This window comes from Heteronotia binoei, chromosome 2 (genome assembly GCF_032191835.1).
Source record: "Heteronotia binoei isolate CCM8104 ecotype False Entrance Well chromosome 2, APGP_CSIRO_Hbin_v1, whole genome shotgun sequence".
NCBI classification, from domain to species: domain Eukaryota; kingdom Metazoa; phylum Chordata; class Lepidosauria; order Squamata; family Gekkonidae; genus Heteronotia; species Heteronotia binoei.
The window spans coordinates 50,783,328-50,802,159 of record NC_083224.1 but is presented as its reverse complement, the minus strand read 5'-3'; the positions used below and the strand labels follow the sequence as shown (position 1 = coordinate 50,802,159).

At 43.0% G+C, this 18,832-nt stretch overlaps 1 protein-coding gene across 2 annotated transcripts in view; it reads left to right on the top strand.

Annotated features, from left to right (window-relative positions):
• The window catches only part of L3MBTL1 (L3MBTL histone methyl-lysine binding protein 1), a 52,572-nt gene that overhangs the window by 16,452 nt on the left and 17,288 nt on the right, over positions 1-18,832 (top strand). For both annotated transcript variants that reach the window (XM_060230947.1, XM_060230946.1), the window contains exons 2-10: positions 3,121-3,277; positions 5,206-5,429; positions 6,664-6,808; positions 9,443-9,587; positions 11,897-12,023; positions 14,456-14,543; positions 15,420-15,505; positions 17,099-17,203; positions 17,886-18,021. In XM_060230947.1, coding sequence (XP_060086930.1) covers positions 3,148-3,277; positions 5,206-5,429; positions 6,664-6,808; positions 9,443-9,587; positions 11,897-12,023; positions 14,456-14,543; positions 15,420-15,505; positions 17,099-17,203; positions 17,886-18,021 — 1,186 coding nt within the window. In that variant the 5' untranslated portion in view covers positions 3,121-3,147. The remainder of the gene's footprint in view (positions 1-3,120; positions 3,278-5,205; positions 5,430-6,663; positions 6,809-9,442; positions 9,588-11,896; positions 12,024-14,455; positions 14,544-15,419; positions 15,506-17,098; positions 17,204-17,885; positions 18,022-18,832) is intronic.

Below are 18,832 nucleotides of genomic sequence, written 5' to 3'. Positions count from 1 at the left end.
AAAAGTACTTCTTTCTCTACTTTCTCCATCCCATGCATTATCTTGTAAACCTCTATCATGTCACCCCGCAGTCGACGTTTCTCCAAGCTAAAGAGTCCCAAGCGTTTCAACCTTTCTTCATAGGGAAAGTGCTCCAGCCCTTTAATCATTCTAGTTGCCCTTCTCTGGACTTTCTCCAATGCTATAATATCCTTTTTGAGGTGCGGCGACCAGAACTGCACACAGTACTCCAAATGAGACCGCACCATCGATTTATACAGGGGCATTATGATACTGGCTGATTTGTTTTCAGTTCCCTTCCTAATAATTCCCAGCATGGCGTTGGCCTTTTTTATTGCAAACGCACACTGTCTTGACATTTTCAGTGAGTTATCTACCATGACCCCAAGATCTCTCTCTTGGTCAGTCTCTGCCAGTTCACACCCCATCAACTTGTATTTGTAGCTGGGATTCTTGGCCCCAATGTGCATTACTTTGCACTTGGCCACACAGTGCATTACTTTGCACTTGGCCACACAGTGCTGGCATTCCTGATGGCAATGGCAACAGCACTCCCAACCATACACTGGCCAGTGCTATTGAAGAAGGGATGTGTAGGTGGTGCAGGCAATTGAACATGGGCATTAGGAGTGCTTGCAAGCTGGAGAATACACAAACAGATAGGTGCATGTAGGTGTGGGGATGAAAAGAGAGGACCTCCCACTTTCCACCCCCATTTTGGCTCAGCATGAATTTCAGAGAGATTTTTCTGAAAATGAATTTACTTCCAAAGAAGAGGCAAGTTTGGGGGATTCCAGGGCAATCACAGGAAAAGGTGGAGTTTTGGTTCAGTGTGCCCTGGAAGTGACATCACTTGGTCCTTGACACCACAGGAAATGACATAATTCCTGTCTCCTGGCTCCACCCCCAAATCTCCTGGCTCCACCCCCAAATTTTAGTGTGCCACGAAAGAGAAGTGTAAAAATAATGGCCATGGGAAAGAAAAGTTTGGGAAACCCTGCCTTAGAGCAAATGGCTGCTTTGGGATGTGGACTATTTGGCATTATATTCTGCTGAGGTCCCTTTCTTCCCCAAACCCCGCCCTCTTCAGGCTCCCATCCACAAATCTCCACGTATTTGCCAACCCAGAGCTGGGATCCCACTTGAAAACGCAACAGGGTCCACCATAAACTGGCTGTGATTTGATTACACACAAATACATGGAAATGAAGTAGGAAGTTAATTGCTAGAGTCAACATGCATCTGCCAGTTTGATCCAGAGGTTTTTATTACTGGTCATCCGACTCTTACGTATTCTAGGAGAAAAAATGCCTCTTCAAACCCCGTCCACCACATGACAGGAGGAAGAAGTTGTAAGTTCATAAGTCAGTTTTAAAGTATTAATAAAAGATGTGAAAACCCTGAAGAAAGCCCCAGACCTTCATTTTTTCCCAGCTTTTCCTAGGGACTTTAATAGAATCCCTGGAAATATCAGGGAGCACTGGGGGAAAAGCCCTGTGATTCCCCCCCCCCCCTTTTAGAATGAGAGAAATAAGACAAGGTTTTATTCACTCAAAATGTGTAATATGAAGACTTTTATATAACACAATCCACAATATTAGAATAATAATGCCAGTATATGCTGTAGACATATACATCAAGGATATGTTTATTGTTTAAATATAATCATGTTTGTCTACAATTAAGAATGTGTAAGAATGATAGAACATCAGTATTTTTGAAAGCAACTGTTACTGTCCAAATTGTAGGTACTCTTGTTTTCTACAACATCTATAGTTTCTATTTTTATTTTTTCCCTCCCTGCCTGATGGCAAAAACGAATATACATATGCTAAGGTGACATAAGGCACAGCCATTTGTAATGATCCTGCCCCTGCCCCCTTGGGGTGTGTGCAGCATTGGAAGATTTACAAGTTTGCTTGCAGCCACAACCCACTTTTGGATGACAGCCCACAGGTTAAGAACCACTGACTCACACAGAATTTGAGATCAGGGCCATTCCATGTCTGACCAGAATGTCAATTTCCACTTCTAAAATTGTCTGCCCTCCCCTCAAATTGTGATATGTTGATTTTGTGTGTGTGCGTATGTGCATGCACACACATGTAACAATATTCTAAATACAGTACTGCAGGGCTTTTTTTGCAGAAAAAGGCCAGCAGGAACTTATTTGCATATTAGACCACACCCCCTGATGCCCCCTGACACACTGCATTCCTGTGCGTTCCTGCTAAAAAAAAAAAAAAGCCCTTCAGGATTGAATGCAGCTAGGAACAGCCTGAGCTGGAAATATAATCTCAGTCTTCACTGGAGCTGTGTTTTGACAAAACTGTGCCAAATGTTCAGCTTGCAATGGTTTCATCTGATAGCCACCTTTAAAAAAAGGTTTGTATGAAATCAATGCTCTCAGCTTCTTTAGTAGTTTACTAGTTGTAGTCTTCAGGTCTCCCACCATCACACACAGACCCACAAGTTCCTGAGAACCAGCACCTCTGCTATAGGCCCCTCTGTATGTCAACTGGTATTTGCTCCAATGAGATGTTGCTCAGAATATATATACTCTTCTAATGCTATATGTAAAGCCTAGATTTTATTCTCTAATAGAAATGTGCAGGACTCAGCTGGTACTCCATGGACGTTAAGGAAAGCAGTTGCAACTGTAATTAATCCATACTATAGGCCTTTGTGCGGATGGTAACAAAGGGATGCTGTGTATATCTATCTCTCTTTTTTGTTATTTTTATGTGCATGTGTGTGTGTGCACCTGGAAGTCATGGTGACTTCTAGTGACTAACCCCCTACTGGGGACATGGAAGATATTCAGAGAAGTAGCTGAATAAAGCCTGTCCCTGCCTCTGGCTCCAGTATTTCAAGGAGATCTCCCATCCAAGTACTGGCCAGAGTTGACCTGCTTAGCTTCTGAGATCTGATGAAATTGGGCTTGCCTGGGCTATCCAGGTCTAAGCTCAGGAATGCTATGTATTTAAATGTTTTGATACTTTTGCTAAGAAAGTTATGGCATGCTATGAAGTTCACCTTAAATCTGGTCTCCTCTGTCAGTATGTGGTGCCATAATTCTTCCCAATTGCTAAATGGAATCCTTTACTGGTTGTGTTACAGTTCTGTGCTCTGTGCATAGGCAAAGTGATGGATGGGCGAGCAGAGATGGAGGTGATAAGAAGCACAAAAGGGAATGGAACCGGAGAGGTCAGTGTCCACTTGGTTGAGAATACAGTGCAAAATGCCCATGTACCAGCAACAGCCTTCATCATACCAGGTAAGTACTCAAGATCCTGAAGCCTACCTATTGTCCTACATGCAGTGGTTTTTCAAATGCCTCCTGTTGCTGCCTAATATCCAGTCCAGCTGATAACCCATTTCTTCTGCAGAGATGTTGGTTTTTGTTGATTTAATTCACTTTTCAGTTGAACACATTTGCAATATGAACACTGGTCACAGATGCTCTCCTTAGACATCTATGCACTGCTCCAAAGGATCCCTCCCTCCAGTTATCTTTGAGGATCATAAGCTCCACTCATATCTCATAGGGACAGCCTCCTTACTTGGATGTAACCTGGAAGGTATTGCCCCAAGTTGGATGGCCCAGACTAGCCTGATCTCATTAGATCTTGGAAGTTAAGCAGGGTCAGCCCTGGTTAGTATTTGGATGGGAGACCACCAAGGAATATCAGGGTCACTATGCAGAGATAGGCAATGGCAATGGCAAATCACCTCTGAATGTCTCTTGCCTTGAAAACCCTACCAGGTTGCCATAAGTCAAATGCGACTTGATGGCACTTTCAACCAACTGATCCTGGAAGGTTGGGAGTAAAGTAGAAAATTAAAACTTGAGCCAGAGTTGGAAATAAGCAAAGTGAAAGCTATGAAAGACAGATATTCTGGAAGCACTGAAAGTCCACCAGGGAAATGAAGCAAACTGATTATGTTGGCGTGTGCTTTAGAGGTTCAAATATGCTGTGTATTTATTGATCACAGCACTCTTGGAGTGAGAGAGAAAGAGAGAATGTTTTTTTTTATGTAGCCTGACTGCAGCTTACTGACTGCAGCAAGAAAAAGCAGACTTATACTGTCTCAGAGCTCACAAAAGACCATAGTTTGATCAAACTCCAGTAAATCTTGTGATCTGAATGCAGACTGTCCAACAAACTGAAGTTTATCAGTTGGCAGCAAACCAGGAATGTAGGAGATGGTTTGTAACTGCACAGTTTATGCAAACTGTGGTTTGCTGGAATTTTTAAATTCACAAACTGCAGTTTTACTGAGTAGCAGCAAGCCCTTCCAAATGCCTGGCCACAATGATGACAATATAGATAAAATGTTCTCCTTGCTGGGAGGCAGAATCCATAACCAAAAAGCAAACCAAGGTTTATACTCAGTCTCATCTTTGTTATTTGTGGTTTGTTTCATTCATGGTTTATGCACCAAAATGTGGTTAGTGAACTACACTGGCTAATGAACCCACAATCCGTTGCACAAATCACAATTGAAACAAAGTGCAGTTTATTGTGGTGTCTCAGTGCAGCCAAAGAAAGCAAGTGGTATCATGTCCATCAAACATCTCCCCCCATTGCCTGATCCACCCAATAGTGGCTGTGCAAATATATAAAATGGTATACAAGGCATGGGAAACCTTGACAGACTACATGACTAATTGACCTTACATGTAATGTGGTTAAATCTGACTGCTTCTCCTATGGGACATGTGGAATACGTGGATGTGAATACAAACATGTTCTTTCTTTCTTCCTTCCTTCTCTCCGAATATAACAGTTTATTTGTTATTCAAGATAAAAACAAGGTTACAAGAAAAAGGAGAATTTTCCAAATCATACAGAAAAGTTAATAATTACCGTACATACAGAGGTACAAACTGCCTTACAAAGGAAAGCAAAGGAATTACTCTCATATCACTAAGTAACAATTATCTTTTGAGTTATGCATTCAGTTTTTATATCAACAATTATATTAGATTGATGCATCTATTTAATGGAAAAGATAGATAGCTTGGTCCTTAGAGGAAAAACTTAGGAAGGAGCAGAATAAGTGACTAACCATACTTCCCATTTATTCATTACATTCTGTGATGTGGGAGTTCTTTCATAATGTGTAATCCAGTCTGTAATTTTATCCAACACAAAATAATCCCAAACTTTTAGGCACTGCTTTTCTTTCTCTCTTTGCAAGCAAACACAACCACTGTAAACCTTCCTACAAGCACCTTAGAAATCCAGCGATTCCCTCGGGAACCCCAGAAAAACCTGGGAGCAGAGAGACAAAGAGAGGGCGCAGGAAGTGAGCCAATCACTGCAACAGTCATTCCCCAGATCAGTGGGGTACAGACCTGCAACACTATCCGAGTTCTGGAGTGGAAAGATGGGGTAGCCACACTGCCTGGAAGCAATCTAAGGGTAAGTGGCTTAGTACTCTTCTCAGTCATCTTTTGCTTGGCCTGGGAAGTTTTTGAGCATAACACTTGGCTTGTGAGTAGCACTGTGGCTCTTTTAAGGCTGTGCACAATGTTCTTCACAGTGGGAGGACTCCATCCTTTCATTCCAAGGCCTTTGATGAAGATGTGCGGCCCCATCTGAAGCAAAAAGCAGCTTTGTAACAGCATCCCTTGATTTACAACAACAACAACAACAACAAATTTTATTTGTATCCCGCCCTCCCCGCCGAAGCAGGCTCAGGGCGGCTAACAACATAGTTCAGGATTGATTATACAAATGGATAAAATTACATTAAACATTATAAGCGTTTAATTAAAAACCTGGTTAAGTTTTAAATTAAATTAATTAAATTAGTAAAAGTGCTAATTTAGTAAAAGTGCTAGTTTACTTTTTCTGATGGCGGACCACTCGGTTAATTGACATGTGAAGTGGGTGATAGTCCTGACCTGGATAGCCCAGGCTAGCCCAATCTTGTCAGACCTGGGAAGTGTAGCAGGGTTGGCCTAGGTTAGTATTTGGATGAGAGACCAACAAGGAAGTCCAGGGTTGTGATGTAAAGGAAGGCAATGTTAATCTTTTGCCTTGAAAACCCTGCAGGGTTGCCATAAGTCAGTGGAGACTTGACTGTAAAGGATCTCTATATAAAAGGGTGGCTAGTGCAAGCTCTCCCCACTTGAATCAGGGGCAATAAGTTTGGAGCCCCTCACTGCTGCTTGGGTGGTGCAGAGAACTGAGTCAGCTGCAGCATCCTCTGCCAAGCAGGTAAAGGAAACAAGCTGGCATCTTACCAGAGTTGTGCAGATGCTTGGAAACGTCATGGGCTGGGGAGCCCTGCAGGATGCTGGAGAGCAGCTTGTGCCTTGGCTGGCCCCAAACATGGCTGCTGCTTTCTACAGATCTGCCTCTGGCTATGGGCGGGGAAGGTAAGAAGTCCATCGTGCCAATGGCTGGGCTGGCCAGCAGGAGCACCAAATAGATGGTGGTGGAAGAGTCTCTGGGGCCTGGTGACAGCAGCCACCTCTTCCATTGCTACTCATTTGTACCATTCATAATGTACATTGCCCTGAGTTTCTTGGGAGACAAGTGAGATGCAGAAGCGATAACACCATCTTGTTTCCATTCTAACACAATGCAGCTGTTCCCAAATGTGTTTCCCCCTCCCACTTGACTTCTCATCTGTCCCTTTTCAATGCAGTTTCGAATAAATGAATACGGGACACTAAAAGTGGTCAGTGCTGACAGGCTGTCCCCTGTGGAGCCCCTCAAGGAGTGCTGTTTGGAAAGAGATGGGGATGTTGAGATGACCCCTACCAGCAAGGACAATCCCACTGTGGCTCAAGGTGAGGAGGTCTCTCTGGCAAGCGTTCAGAGGACTGGATTCTGTGAACTGCCAATGGAAAGTGCTTGTAGTCATCATGGATCTTTCCAACTTCCCCCCAGTGATCTTCTGAGATCTTCAAAAAGCTGATGCCTGGACTCCTGGGGGTTGCATGGTCAAAATGCCACAGAACACAGCAGGCAGCTATCAATGGAGGGAATTAGGCAGTGTTGCCCTCCTACTTCCCCCTTGCATAGACAGAGCCTTTTGCATCAGTGGAAATTCTGCTTGTGGAAGAGTGAGGAGGGACAGTATTGTTAAACCTGCCCCTTGCTGCATTTGTTCATGGAACCAGGGTCATAACAAGTGGTGGGGCACAGAGGGTGGCACTCTCTATCGATTTTTCAGAGCCCCCTTTCCCAGTTGACCCAATCTTCCCCCTTAAATTAAAGGATTCAACATATTTACTTTCTTCAGCTGCGCTGCTGTACCAAAGCACGCTTACTACATGGTTGATTCTTTCTTTCCTCTGGCCAGTACAGGCTGTGCCAACCAATCTGAGGAGGAAGGAGTACTGACTATGATGACTGATCCCTTCCTTCCTCCTTGGATTGGCCTGTACTGACACAGTCAAGAAAGAAGATTTACCCAATGGAGGAAGTTCCTTCTTGAAGCTGGCCAATCCTCTACTTAAATGCTTCAAGGAGGAAGATTTGCTACTCTGTCAGATATTTGTTGCTCTGCTGGTGAGTTTTTCTTTGGGAGGGAGGGGGAAGGTATCTTTGTATGTCTTTTTAATGTGACTAAACTAAGAGATGGATACATCTATTTTCACATTCAGTTCATTTGCTTTTTTAAAAAAAGTTAATTTTGTTATTTGCTAAAGCTATTCATTTTTATTCTGTCTGCTGCTGTCACTAAATGGGAACTATGTTCCCCCCCCCATACCATTTTTTCTCTCCAATTGCAATAACATTCCCAGGGACTGTCCCCCATTCCCAAAGGATCCTCCTTGCTGCATTTCAGATAGATAAGTAAACCTTCCATGTAAACCTTCTCACTTGCAGAACAGGCACAGAGAGGCAACTGGCAACCCCAAGAAGCAAATCAGGGGGCACCAATAATATATAATAATACATAGGGGGATCTTTGTGTATTTACAGGAGTCTACCCATTCACAAGAAAGGAAAAAGAGATTGAATGGTCTTTTTTTCTTAATGCAATGCAAGAGTGAGGGGTGACTCTCCACATCTTCCTGTATCTCAGCTTGCTGAGTGCTGATGCTGGAAGCATTTTCTCCCAGCCTGACTCTGCTATTGCAGGCTCTTTTTATTTGTTTGTTTGTTTAAAAACAGATCTTGCCCCAGCACCAGGATTGCCAACAGCCCTGGAGAAAGATCACCTGAGAAACTGAGAAAAAGAAACTTGGCAAAATGGGAAGACTTGTCTTATTTATTACATTTCATTATATAGAAGTATGACACATAATGGCAGCCCCCTTTAGCAAAATTTCCTTGCTACAGGCTTGCCTGGGTTCCAGGAGGACCAGCTTTTTGGGTGTCTCAGAAGGCTTTTAGGTGAATGAAAAGGTGGGGAAGATCCAGATCCTCAAGCAAATTTGCTCTCACTATTTGTAGGGTCTAAGCTAGAACTTCAGGTCCAAGTTCTCCTGTAGAGTCCCTGCTGGGACATGGTGAGACTGAGAAGGCTGGGTGAGGGGCAGTTACTTTCTCTTGACATTTCACTGATCTTATATGTTTAGGGAAGTGAACAGTTCAAAAGTGCTGTAGCAGTTTCTTAAATATTGTCAAGCTTTTTTCTTCTTAAAACAGTAAAGCATATGTCTGTTAACTTTCACAAATATTTCCAGCTTTCCCTTATGTTCCACAGTTCTGTATGTGTGGGTGAGTGTGATTACACAGCTCTTTTGCTATGTGTATGTGTGACATAATTTGTTTCCTGTCCAGGCTATTTTTTTTTTTCATTTTGCCCATATTCATGCTCTGCTGCAATATATTTGTCATACATCTGAAAAAAATCTTAATTCAAGTTTTGCCCAGTGTATTGATTAATTGATCAGTACAATCTGTACCTGTTTTTGGTTTCTTAGATGAGGTATGCATGTGTTGTGGCAGGCATAATCTGTTAACCAGCTTTTTAGCCAATTTCCAGCCTATTTGATTAATTCACTAACCATTGTAATGTTGCTTATAAGCTCCAACTATGTCCATAGACTATTGCAGACAACTTAAAATGAAACACCAATGTGTTGTAGTAGTTAGTGGGTTGGACCACGGTCTGGGAGAACCAAGTTAAATCCCCACTGTGAAATGGAAGTTCATTGGGTGACCTTGGCTCAGTCTCAGCCTAACCTATCTCACAGTACTGACATTGAGAGGACAGATTGGAGGAGGGGAGATTATAGTATAAGCTGCTTTAGGTCCCCATTGTGAAGAAAAGTGTGGTATAAATATCTAAATAATTAAATAAATGGGCCTTAGCTGTGGAATTTTGAACATGCCCTGTGCTTGTGACTTGGTGCTCACATGATTGTTTTGCCACACCAGAATTGGGGATGACCATAATAAGCTCCAGTTGTTACAGGGTTTGTTGTCATGTAGCCCATTTGAATGTGGTTCTCTTTTTGGTTCTCTAGACTTGGTCATTCCAGAGCCACCCAAGCTTCCAGGTGTGGACAGCATGTGTCACTGCAGTACCTGTGGACGGAGAAATGTTTCCGGGTCAGCCCAAGAAGGCAGAGGGTTTTGCAGTGAAAACTGCCACCGACAATTCAAAGAAAGGTAAAGAAACTGCTAAGCTTGAATGGAGAGCAGGAAGGAATGGGTCTAGGAACCATCCAAGGGAAAGGTACAGAGAGAAGAAAATACAACTGTGGCCCTGCACTGGAAGCTCTAATTCTTTTGGGTGGGTTACAGAGTTCAAAGAAGGAATGTTTCCATTCTCTGGGTAGGGCTGCTTTATAAGCCATACCTAATATGACATTTTTTGACTGACATTTAACTTCTTAAACATACAAATTAAGACTAGAGCAAGGAAGGCTAAAATCCACACTGCAGACTGAAAATGGACTGTTTAATCATTCCTTCTCGCTTGGGAGCCCTATTCTAAGGGCTCCCCAAGCCTGGAAAACAATATTCTCGTACGTTTAATAGAGACTTAATAGGTGGAAATGGGCACTTGAAGCTTTTCATGTTATGGAAGTAAACAATATCACCTGTTAAATAATGGCCCACTGAGTTTCTGCTAAAGGGACAGGACATTTTGCAACCTTACCTTGGAACTGTAGTTTTGTGGACCAGACCTGGAATCCCACTATTCAAAGTACAATTTCTAGAATTCTTTGAAAGAAGCCAGTTTTATGTAGGAAAATGGCTCAGAGTTAGCAGCTTAAATCTGTTCCATGTTTTCAGCATGTCAGTATGGCCAGGAACACAAATTTTTGTAGTGTTCTCCATACATGGCCGCACAATTCATGCATCGGATTTGTGCATCTGGACTTTCTGGTATTCACAGCTTCAGAAGTTTCTTCTCTGGGTCTATACTTGCCTCTTTAAGATTTTGTATCAGAATTAGCCCTGTGGCCTTGAGTGGGACCAGCTTTTCTACAGGAGGATATGAGACAGCGGTGCTGTTGCCTCTGGGCTCACTGATTTTTCAACTTGCTGACCAGTTTAGCTACAGAAATGCTTGGACCTGGATTTCAAAACCTATTAGCAATCCCTGGGCTGAGGGAGGCCAAACTAAAGACCACTAGAGAGAGCCTTCTCGATAGCAGCCCCCTACTGGTGGAACCAACTGCCAGAGGAAGTGAGGGCCCTGCGAGACCTTGCCCAGTTCCACAGGGCCTGGAAGACCACTCCCTTCCAGTTGGCTTTTAACTGACGCTGAGCCTGTACTGTAGGGAAGTTGAAGAAACATTGTCGCCATTGAAATTATACAACATCAAAGTGGCTAGCACCAAATCATTTTTGACTGTTTTAATTATTGAATGTGAAATTTTATAATACTGTATGGATTTTAATTGTTTTTTTGTGGTTTTATGCTGTGAGCCGCCCTGAGCCTGCCTTGGTGGGGGAGGGCGGGATATAAATCAAATAAAGTATAAAGTAGATGTCATCACCACAGCCTCTTCCTGCACTGTTCTGCATCAACAGACAAGGGGAAAAGTATTCATAAGCTTGTGTAAATGTCAGCATAGGATGGACCTTTTAAAATATTGATTGTATCTGTAGTCTAGCCATCTTCCAAGGATCATAGGATGGAATATGAAGAATTATCCTATATTATGCTTACAGCAGCTTTCATGCATAGGCTAGGGCTGCTCCCACATAGCAACGATTCTGTGTAGTATCTACATGGCTGTTTTCCTTGCCTCAGCACTCCCCTCCCACTTTGATTTCCACTTGGTTACTGGAGAGCCTTTGGGGGAACTTTAGAAAAATGGCTAGATTACTATTGTATTATAAAGGTGTATTACTGTGAACTACTAGCTCTTTGGAACTCGTACGTTTTTTTAAAAAGTCTCTAGCCTTTTTTGTTGCAGAAATAAGGAGGCTGAGACAAGGAAAATGGTGCTGATGTTGGGAGGACCTTAAAAATGCACACATTCCTTTCCATATGATGTACAAGGGTGCTCTCATGGCAATCCTTACAAAAAGGTTGTATCAAATAAGATTTGGGAATGATCACAACAAAGCAGCAGAAAAGTCAGGAAGTAGATTTAGGAAACGGTATCATGTGGATGATCTAGAGCTGCTGTCTTTTGGATGCCAAATTGCAGCAAAACCTCTGTGTGGAAGCATTCTTGGATGAGAGCTAGTGACTTGCCCAAGGCCACCTTTTGAGTGCCACAGCTAAAAGGGAATTGTCTTTCCAGTCCAGGTCTAATGCTGTTTGCTACACTGTTGCATCCATCACAAACAGGCTTTTTCTCCTTATCAAGGCTATTGTAGCAAGGTCTCTCTACCCCCATTGTGTTTCTACTGCAATCACAGTGAGGTTGCAGGAACAGGGGTTAATGCTGAAGGAAGCAGTTCCTGTTGCTTAGAAAAATATTGTCAATGCATGCCCCAAATCATTTGCTTTGCAGGTCTGTCATTGTAGAGAACTCTGCTGGTAGCACCAATTCTACTGAAATCCTCAAGCCAGTAAAGAAGCGGAAAAGGAAAGAGTATCAGAGCCCTTCAGAAGAAGAGGAAGAGGAGTCTGAACAAACGGTATGATTGGGTTGTGTATACCATTTCTTCATGCACACATTTCTTCCTCAGATAGGCCAGAATCAGGGCTAGCGGTACCATGAAACAATCTCTTTGGGCAGTAGATTCCTTTGGGTGAGCTGGGGGTACAATTTAGAGATTGCAAGGATGGGACAATCACAGGTACATGTAAAAGTGCATCAGACCATAAGCAGTTGTTTTTCTGGAGCACTGCTACATACTGAACATCCCTACAAAATGCTCAAATCACTTTGCTTGGTAAAAATAGTAATTGGTCAACCTAAATTAATAGTATGTAGTATTAATGAAGAGCGTTAATGAGTAATTAATAGTGTGTATGATATTATTACAAAGAGTTTTAAAATAGTATATGTCCTTAAAACTGTTGTACCATATTGTAGTTTAATGGGTGGCACTCATTAGCATATGCCACCCCCCCCAAGCCAAAAGCAAACCGATGCAAGAAAGGAGAGCCCCAGGCGAGTGAGGCCTGCTTGGGCTGACTAGAGATCCAGCCAGCCCAAAGAAGCCTCGCTTTTCTGGGTCACCCACCCCCCTCAGTCAAAAGGCCAGCAAGCTACCCTCTGCATAAAATCACATAAGAAGTGGAGAAAGGGTGGCATAGGGCTTCTCCAGGGGTTAATGAGGGCTGCTGAGGGCATAGCAAAGCCCCTGGTGGCTGGCTGGCTGCCCACTCTCCTAATCCAGGGATTGTTATGCAAATGCACCTTCTATTCAATGGACAAAGTAGGTGGGGAGGAAGAGGGGGAAGAAGAAGAAAAAGAAGATATTGGATTTATATCCCGCCCTCCACTCCGAAGAGTCTCAGAGCGGCTCACAATCTCCTTTACCTTCCTCCCCCACAACAGATACCCTTTGAGGTGGGTGGGGCTGGAGAGGGCTCTCACAGCAGCTGCCCTTTCAAGGACAACCTCTGCCAGAGCTATGGCTGACCCAAGGCCATGCTAGCAGGTGTAAGTGGAGGAGTGGAGAATCAAACTCGGTTCTCCCAGATAAGAGTCCGCACACTTAACCACTACACCAAACTGGCTCTCCACACCAAACTGGCTCTTCCAGAAAGGTTCAGGAGCTGCAATCCTGTGAGCTCCAGCTGAATCTGAGGCCTTAATATACCCAAGAACAGGTCTTTAAACTTGGCTGAATTTTCACTTCTTAAATTTCTCTGCTGCCTTTCCTGACATGCACAAATTTATTTCTTCATTTATTTAGCATATTTCTAAACCTCCTTTCAACACACAGGGTCTCCATTAAGTTCCTGTGTATGTTCTTGATGAATAGACACTTGCAAAGCAAGTAACTAATAAGGCTATTTAAAAATCCATAGTGAAGCCACATCTTCCTGCAAGGTAAGGACTTCAAAGATGTTACATCTTATACAGGTCAATTTGTGGGCAACCGTGCCAACAAGAAAAGGGTAAGAGACCAGTAGCACCTTAAACACTAATAAAAATTTGTGATGTGGTGTGAACTTTTGTGGTCTACACTGCTCATTTCTTCAGGTACAGCTAGAATGTGAATGAATGAGCATTTATTTGCTGCTTTGAATGTCCTGGATCTTCAGTTGCTGACCTAAAAGTAGCAGTTATCTTACAAAGGAATTTCAAAGGGAGATTAGAAAGAGAAACTGCAACTGATACCAAAGCTCAAGACAATGAATCCACCTGGACTGAATCAAGAGTTAGGTTTCCTGTCTCATTACCAATGCTGATTTCTCCATACCCGCTACCTCTCTGCATATCACACCTAATCCAATCATACCTTCTATTGTCATTTGCCTGCTAATGACAGATGGACTCACATTCTAGCTGTATCTGAAAAAGTGAGCAAGTGATTCACAAATTTTGTTAGTCTTTAAGGTGCTACTGGACTCTTACACTTTTCTACTGCTACAGACAGACTAACATTGACTACCCATCATGATCTATCTCCACAGAAGAACAGGTTATCTTACCCTAACAGCACCCTGTTGCTCTGTTCAGCTCCACACTGTAGATGAAAAATGTGAAGCTGGAGAAAGGGCAAACATTTCCACTGGAGTAAACAGTACAGTAGGGAAGTCAGAAGCCCCTCCTTTCTTCTCATAGGGTTCTGAAACCCAGTGGAGCAACTGTTGGAATGTTTTGCCATTGCCTGCCTCTGTGGAGCAACCCTGGATTTCCATGGCGCTCTCCCATCCAAATACTAATCAGGACTGACCTTGCTTAGCTTCTGAGATCTGAGAAGATTAGGCTAGTCTGGCTATCCAGGACAGGGCTACATATTACAAAAACAAAACAGGATTCCAGTACTGTCTCATCACAAGGAAACTGATTATGTGATTTTACCTCACAGCATTTGCTGCTCTGAAAAGTTGAGGAGGGTAAATCAACTGGGTAATTATTCAGAGTACAATTTTTGCCTATATGACCTAGGAAATAAAGCAAGCGGAGGCAAATGGCTCTGGAGGAGAACCCCCTGCTAGCAACACTGGGAATGAAGAATGGAGCGCAAGTCAGCTGAGTAAGCATGCAGCGTGGCTCACTTGCCTGAACCATCTGACTTTTCTCTAGAACTGCTTCCACCTGGGGATTTTTCAGACTGCAGGACAGCCTTGCATTAAAGTGCTGAGCTGGTCTCACAGCATTCCTGAGAATGTCCCCTCCTTTTTAAGGGTGGGGTGGCTATAAGGTGGACTATCTGTCCTCTAAAGGACTTTGTTCAATTTCCCTGCCAAACATTGCTGCAGCATTACAGTGCAGCTTGGTAGTGAAAGGAAAAGTGAAGTGATGTGTGTGTCAATTCAATCACCTTCATGGCCACAATTGTGAGGGGGGGGGGTAAGGAAAGGAGCAAGGATCGTGGGAGGACAGCAGCAGTAGCAAGTGGTGCAGGAATGGGGAGGGGCTATGAATGTGATTTTCACTTGTTCCTCTGCCACTTGCAGATGCTGCTGTAGCAAGGGTGTGCATTTTCATTGCCCCTGTCTGGAAGAACCTTTGGTTAAACTGACTCCTTGGCTAAATACAATGTGGTGCTTTTTTCCAGTCCTTCTTTTTTCCAGTCCAGTCTCCAGTTGGCCAGGAAAATTGTCCTTCCCCGTTAACAAAGGTTTAATATGCGGAAATACACAATGGAATCTTTTCATGGCATAAAGCTAAACCATGGCACCTGAAAATTGGTGCAGATCAAAATGATATTAAAGGGACTGCTAGAGGGAACACTCTAGAATTGGCAACCCTGTTTCTGGATGATGTGGGCTAAGCTGTATGGCGTGTGTTGGGATAAAGGCTCATGTTTTCTGAATCCTTTCCCCAATATGACCAACTATGTAGATGCCAGCAACATTGTTCTGAATACTTTTTTGGGAGGTATGTGTTCTGCTGTTCTGAATTTCAGGTGAGGAGAAGACGGAAGGTTGGTCCTGGGCATCCTACCTGGAAGAACAGAAAGCCATCAGTGCCCCTTTAAATCTGTTTCAGGAAGTAAGTAACTGGGTTCTTTTATCTGGGATGTGTCAACACTCTTTGGTGGTGATGGAAAGTGCTGTCAAGTTGCAGCTGACTTATGGTTACCCATTAGGGTTTTCAAGGCAAGAGATATTCAGAGGTGGTTTGCCATTGCCTGCCTCTGCATAGTAACCCTGGACTTCCTTGGTGGTCTTTCAGCGCAGTACTCACCAGGGGTGGCCTGTGTAGCATCTGAGATCTGATGAGATTGGGCCAGCTACATACTTACAAGTGTTTTGAGTGTAACTAAAACTGTGGGCATTAGTTTTGTAAGAGAACTCGGGATCTCTGAACAGATAATTCAGAAAAATACACCAAACTACATTTTTCTGATTTCTTTTTGAAAAGTCATGAATAATGGTACTAAACCCATAAGCTACGTTAGTAAAAAAAAAAAAAATCTACCATTCTGATTCCTCCAAATTCTGTTCCTTATATAGTTATTTTTGTCTCAGGTGCCTGGGATACTTCTATGTGACAGGAAGCGCATGCTGCCCAAATGTCACACAAATCGGCTTGAAAATGGCAGTATGACAGGAACAGAAAAAATTGACTCTAGCTTGCAGCGATGTGTGTCATTTTTACTCATGAAAAACATAGCACAGCTTAACTATTTTAAATTCTATCAAAAATTCAAGATTTTTTCCTCTGTGTTTTATGCTAGGCAGAAGATATTCTTTAGGTGAATATGTAGCAAATGTTTAAATCTGCCTTTGTTGCTGTTCTTCCAGGAAACATCCCCTAAGCCCAAAGTCTTGCTGCAAGTCCCAGGCAAAGTGTGGGGGAATGGAAATTAATTTGTAAGAAAACATAATATGAGAGACTGTTTACTGATTATATGGTACATAAGTTGGGGCTCCCTTTATGATGCCCATGCTTTTTGGATCATCGGTGAATTTGCTTCTTTTAAACTATTTGCTCTAAGAACGCTTTGAGCATGGGAAGGCTCATTTTCCTTTGACTTTATTTTTGCTCCTGCCTTCCATCCACATTGCACTGTTGCTGTTTGAGCTATTTAATCATGGGGTTGGGTCTAATGAGACTTTATGCTGGTGAAAAAGAGTCGTTTTGTCTACCCCCAACAGCAATGGATAGGGCAAGGGAAGAGGTTTACTTTAAAACACACACACACACAGAGCTTGCAAGACCTGAACAAGACTGTTAGAGGTTTTGGTGATCATTACTTCATAAGGTAGCCATATGTCAGAAGTGACTTTATAGCACATAACAGGCACAATTTATTTTGGTGTTGTGAGGGATGACATTAAATGATAGAGGGGGAAAGATGCCCTCTTTTGATGGTGGCTACTTCTGTGTCTTAGGGAGGGACGGTGACTTAGTGGTAGAGCATCTGCTTGGTAAGCAGAAGGTCCCAGGTTCATTCCCTGGCATCTCCAACTAAAAAAGGGTCCAGGCAAGTAGGCGTGAAAAACCTCAGCTTGAGACCCTAGAGAGCTGCTGCCAGTCTGAGTAGACATACTGACTTTGATGGACTGAGGGTCTGATTCAGTAGAAGGCAGCTTCATATGTTCAATATATATGTTCATCTGATTTGTTCTTTCCTTTCAGCATCAGTTGGTCAGCCAGCACACGAACAGTTTCCAGGTGGGGATGAAGCTTGAGGGGATTGACCCCCAGCACCCTTCTATGTACTTCATTCTCACTGTGGCTGAGGTGAGATGGCTTTCCACTTTGGCATTCTGCTGAATATCAGCTGCTGAATACTGAAACTCCTTTTCTGTTTACTGGCTTTGTGCCTTCCTCAGGCTCTGTTATGGTTTGATTGGGTTAAAGAAATGACCCCCACTGTGGGACCTGAGGGTATGGCACCTGATGATAATTTTCCTCATTCGATTTGGAGGACTCAAAGGGTCCTCATTCGATTTGGAGGACTCAAAGGGTTTTCCACAGAGTGCTTTTTAGTCTGGAAAACAACCCTCGTGGAATGTTTATGTAGACTACATAACACAAGGGACTCATTTTTATATCAAATGTACATTCTTGCTGTTGTTAGCTGTACCTTCAGATTTAAGCATATGTGGCCTAAAATAATGTCGTTGGCAATTACAGAATAACTGGTCTTGAGAGCCCCTCAGAGTTTTGACAAATCTGCCGCCTACTGGTCAGAGAGAGAAATATCCAGTAGGTTAGGATGGAACATCATCAACCTTCCAAAGATATTTAGGGCTGCATGCCATTCCGTACTGTTGTCTGATGAAGTGTGCTTAGATCACACGAAAGCTTACATTCTGAATAAAACTTTGCTGGTCTTAAAGGTGCACTTGACTCTTGCTTTGTTATCCTAGTAGGCTAGTAGAAGGGAAATTCACACGTCTCTTGCTTTTCTGGCTTGCAGGTATGTGGTTACCGGATGCGCCTTCATTTTGATGGCTATTCTGAATGTCATGATTTCTGGCTGAATGCCAACTCTCCTAACATTCATCCTGCTGGCTGGTTTGAGAAAACAGGGCACAAACTCCAGCCACCAAAAGGTAAGTAGATTGGCACCATGTTTATTATAGCAGAGCTCAAGGAGCAGGTTCTGTTTGGTGCCAAGAGTAAACTAACACTCCTGGTAAGGGATGAAGGTGGTAGAGCAAGACTATATAGAGGCTGCTGGCATGTAGACACCTGGATTATATCCCAAGTTTAAGTAATCCATAGTGCAATTCTGTACTCTACTGAAGATTGCACTGTTAGTGTTATAAGCAGTGTCAGTTTAATATGCTTCAACTTCAGTCTGGGTCACAAAATCTCCTCTCAATCCCCAGCCCTAAAGAGGCCAGGCTCATGACAACTAGAGCCAGTGCCTTCTCTGTAGTGACCCCATGCTGGTGGAATGAGTTGCCGGAATAAGTTAGGGCCCTGCAAGAGCTCATACAGGGCCTGTAAGATGGCAGTCTTCCACCAGGCATCTGCAACTTGACTGCTGGCCACCACAGTTCTCAGGAAACATCTAGATCACCTCTTGCAAGCTGCTCTATAGCAGCAGCAGAAAGGACCATCTAAGACTCGCCTATAGAGAACATAAATCTGAATGTAAGATCATAGCATTGAAATGTTAATTTTCTATGTTTTTAAATTGTTTTATGGTTTTTATGTCCTATTATATGTTTATACCCATGCATACGCATGAGCATGTAAGTCGCCCTGAGATCGCTTCAGTGGGAAGGGCGGGATATAAATGGAACTAAATAAATAAATGTACCTATGTGATCAAGAGGCCAGAGAGAGAACCTCAATGTAGTGCAAGGTCTTCTTTTCAAGTTTGCTGCTGCCATCGCAGAGGAATAGGTCCCCCCT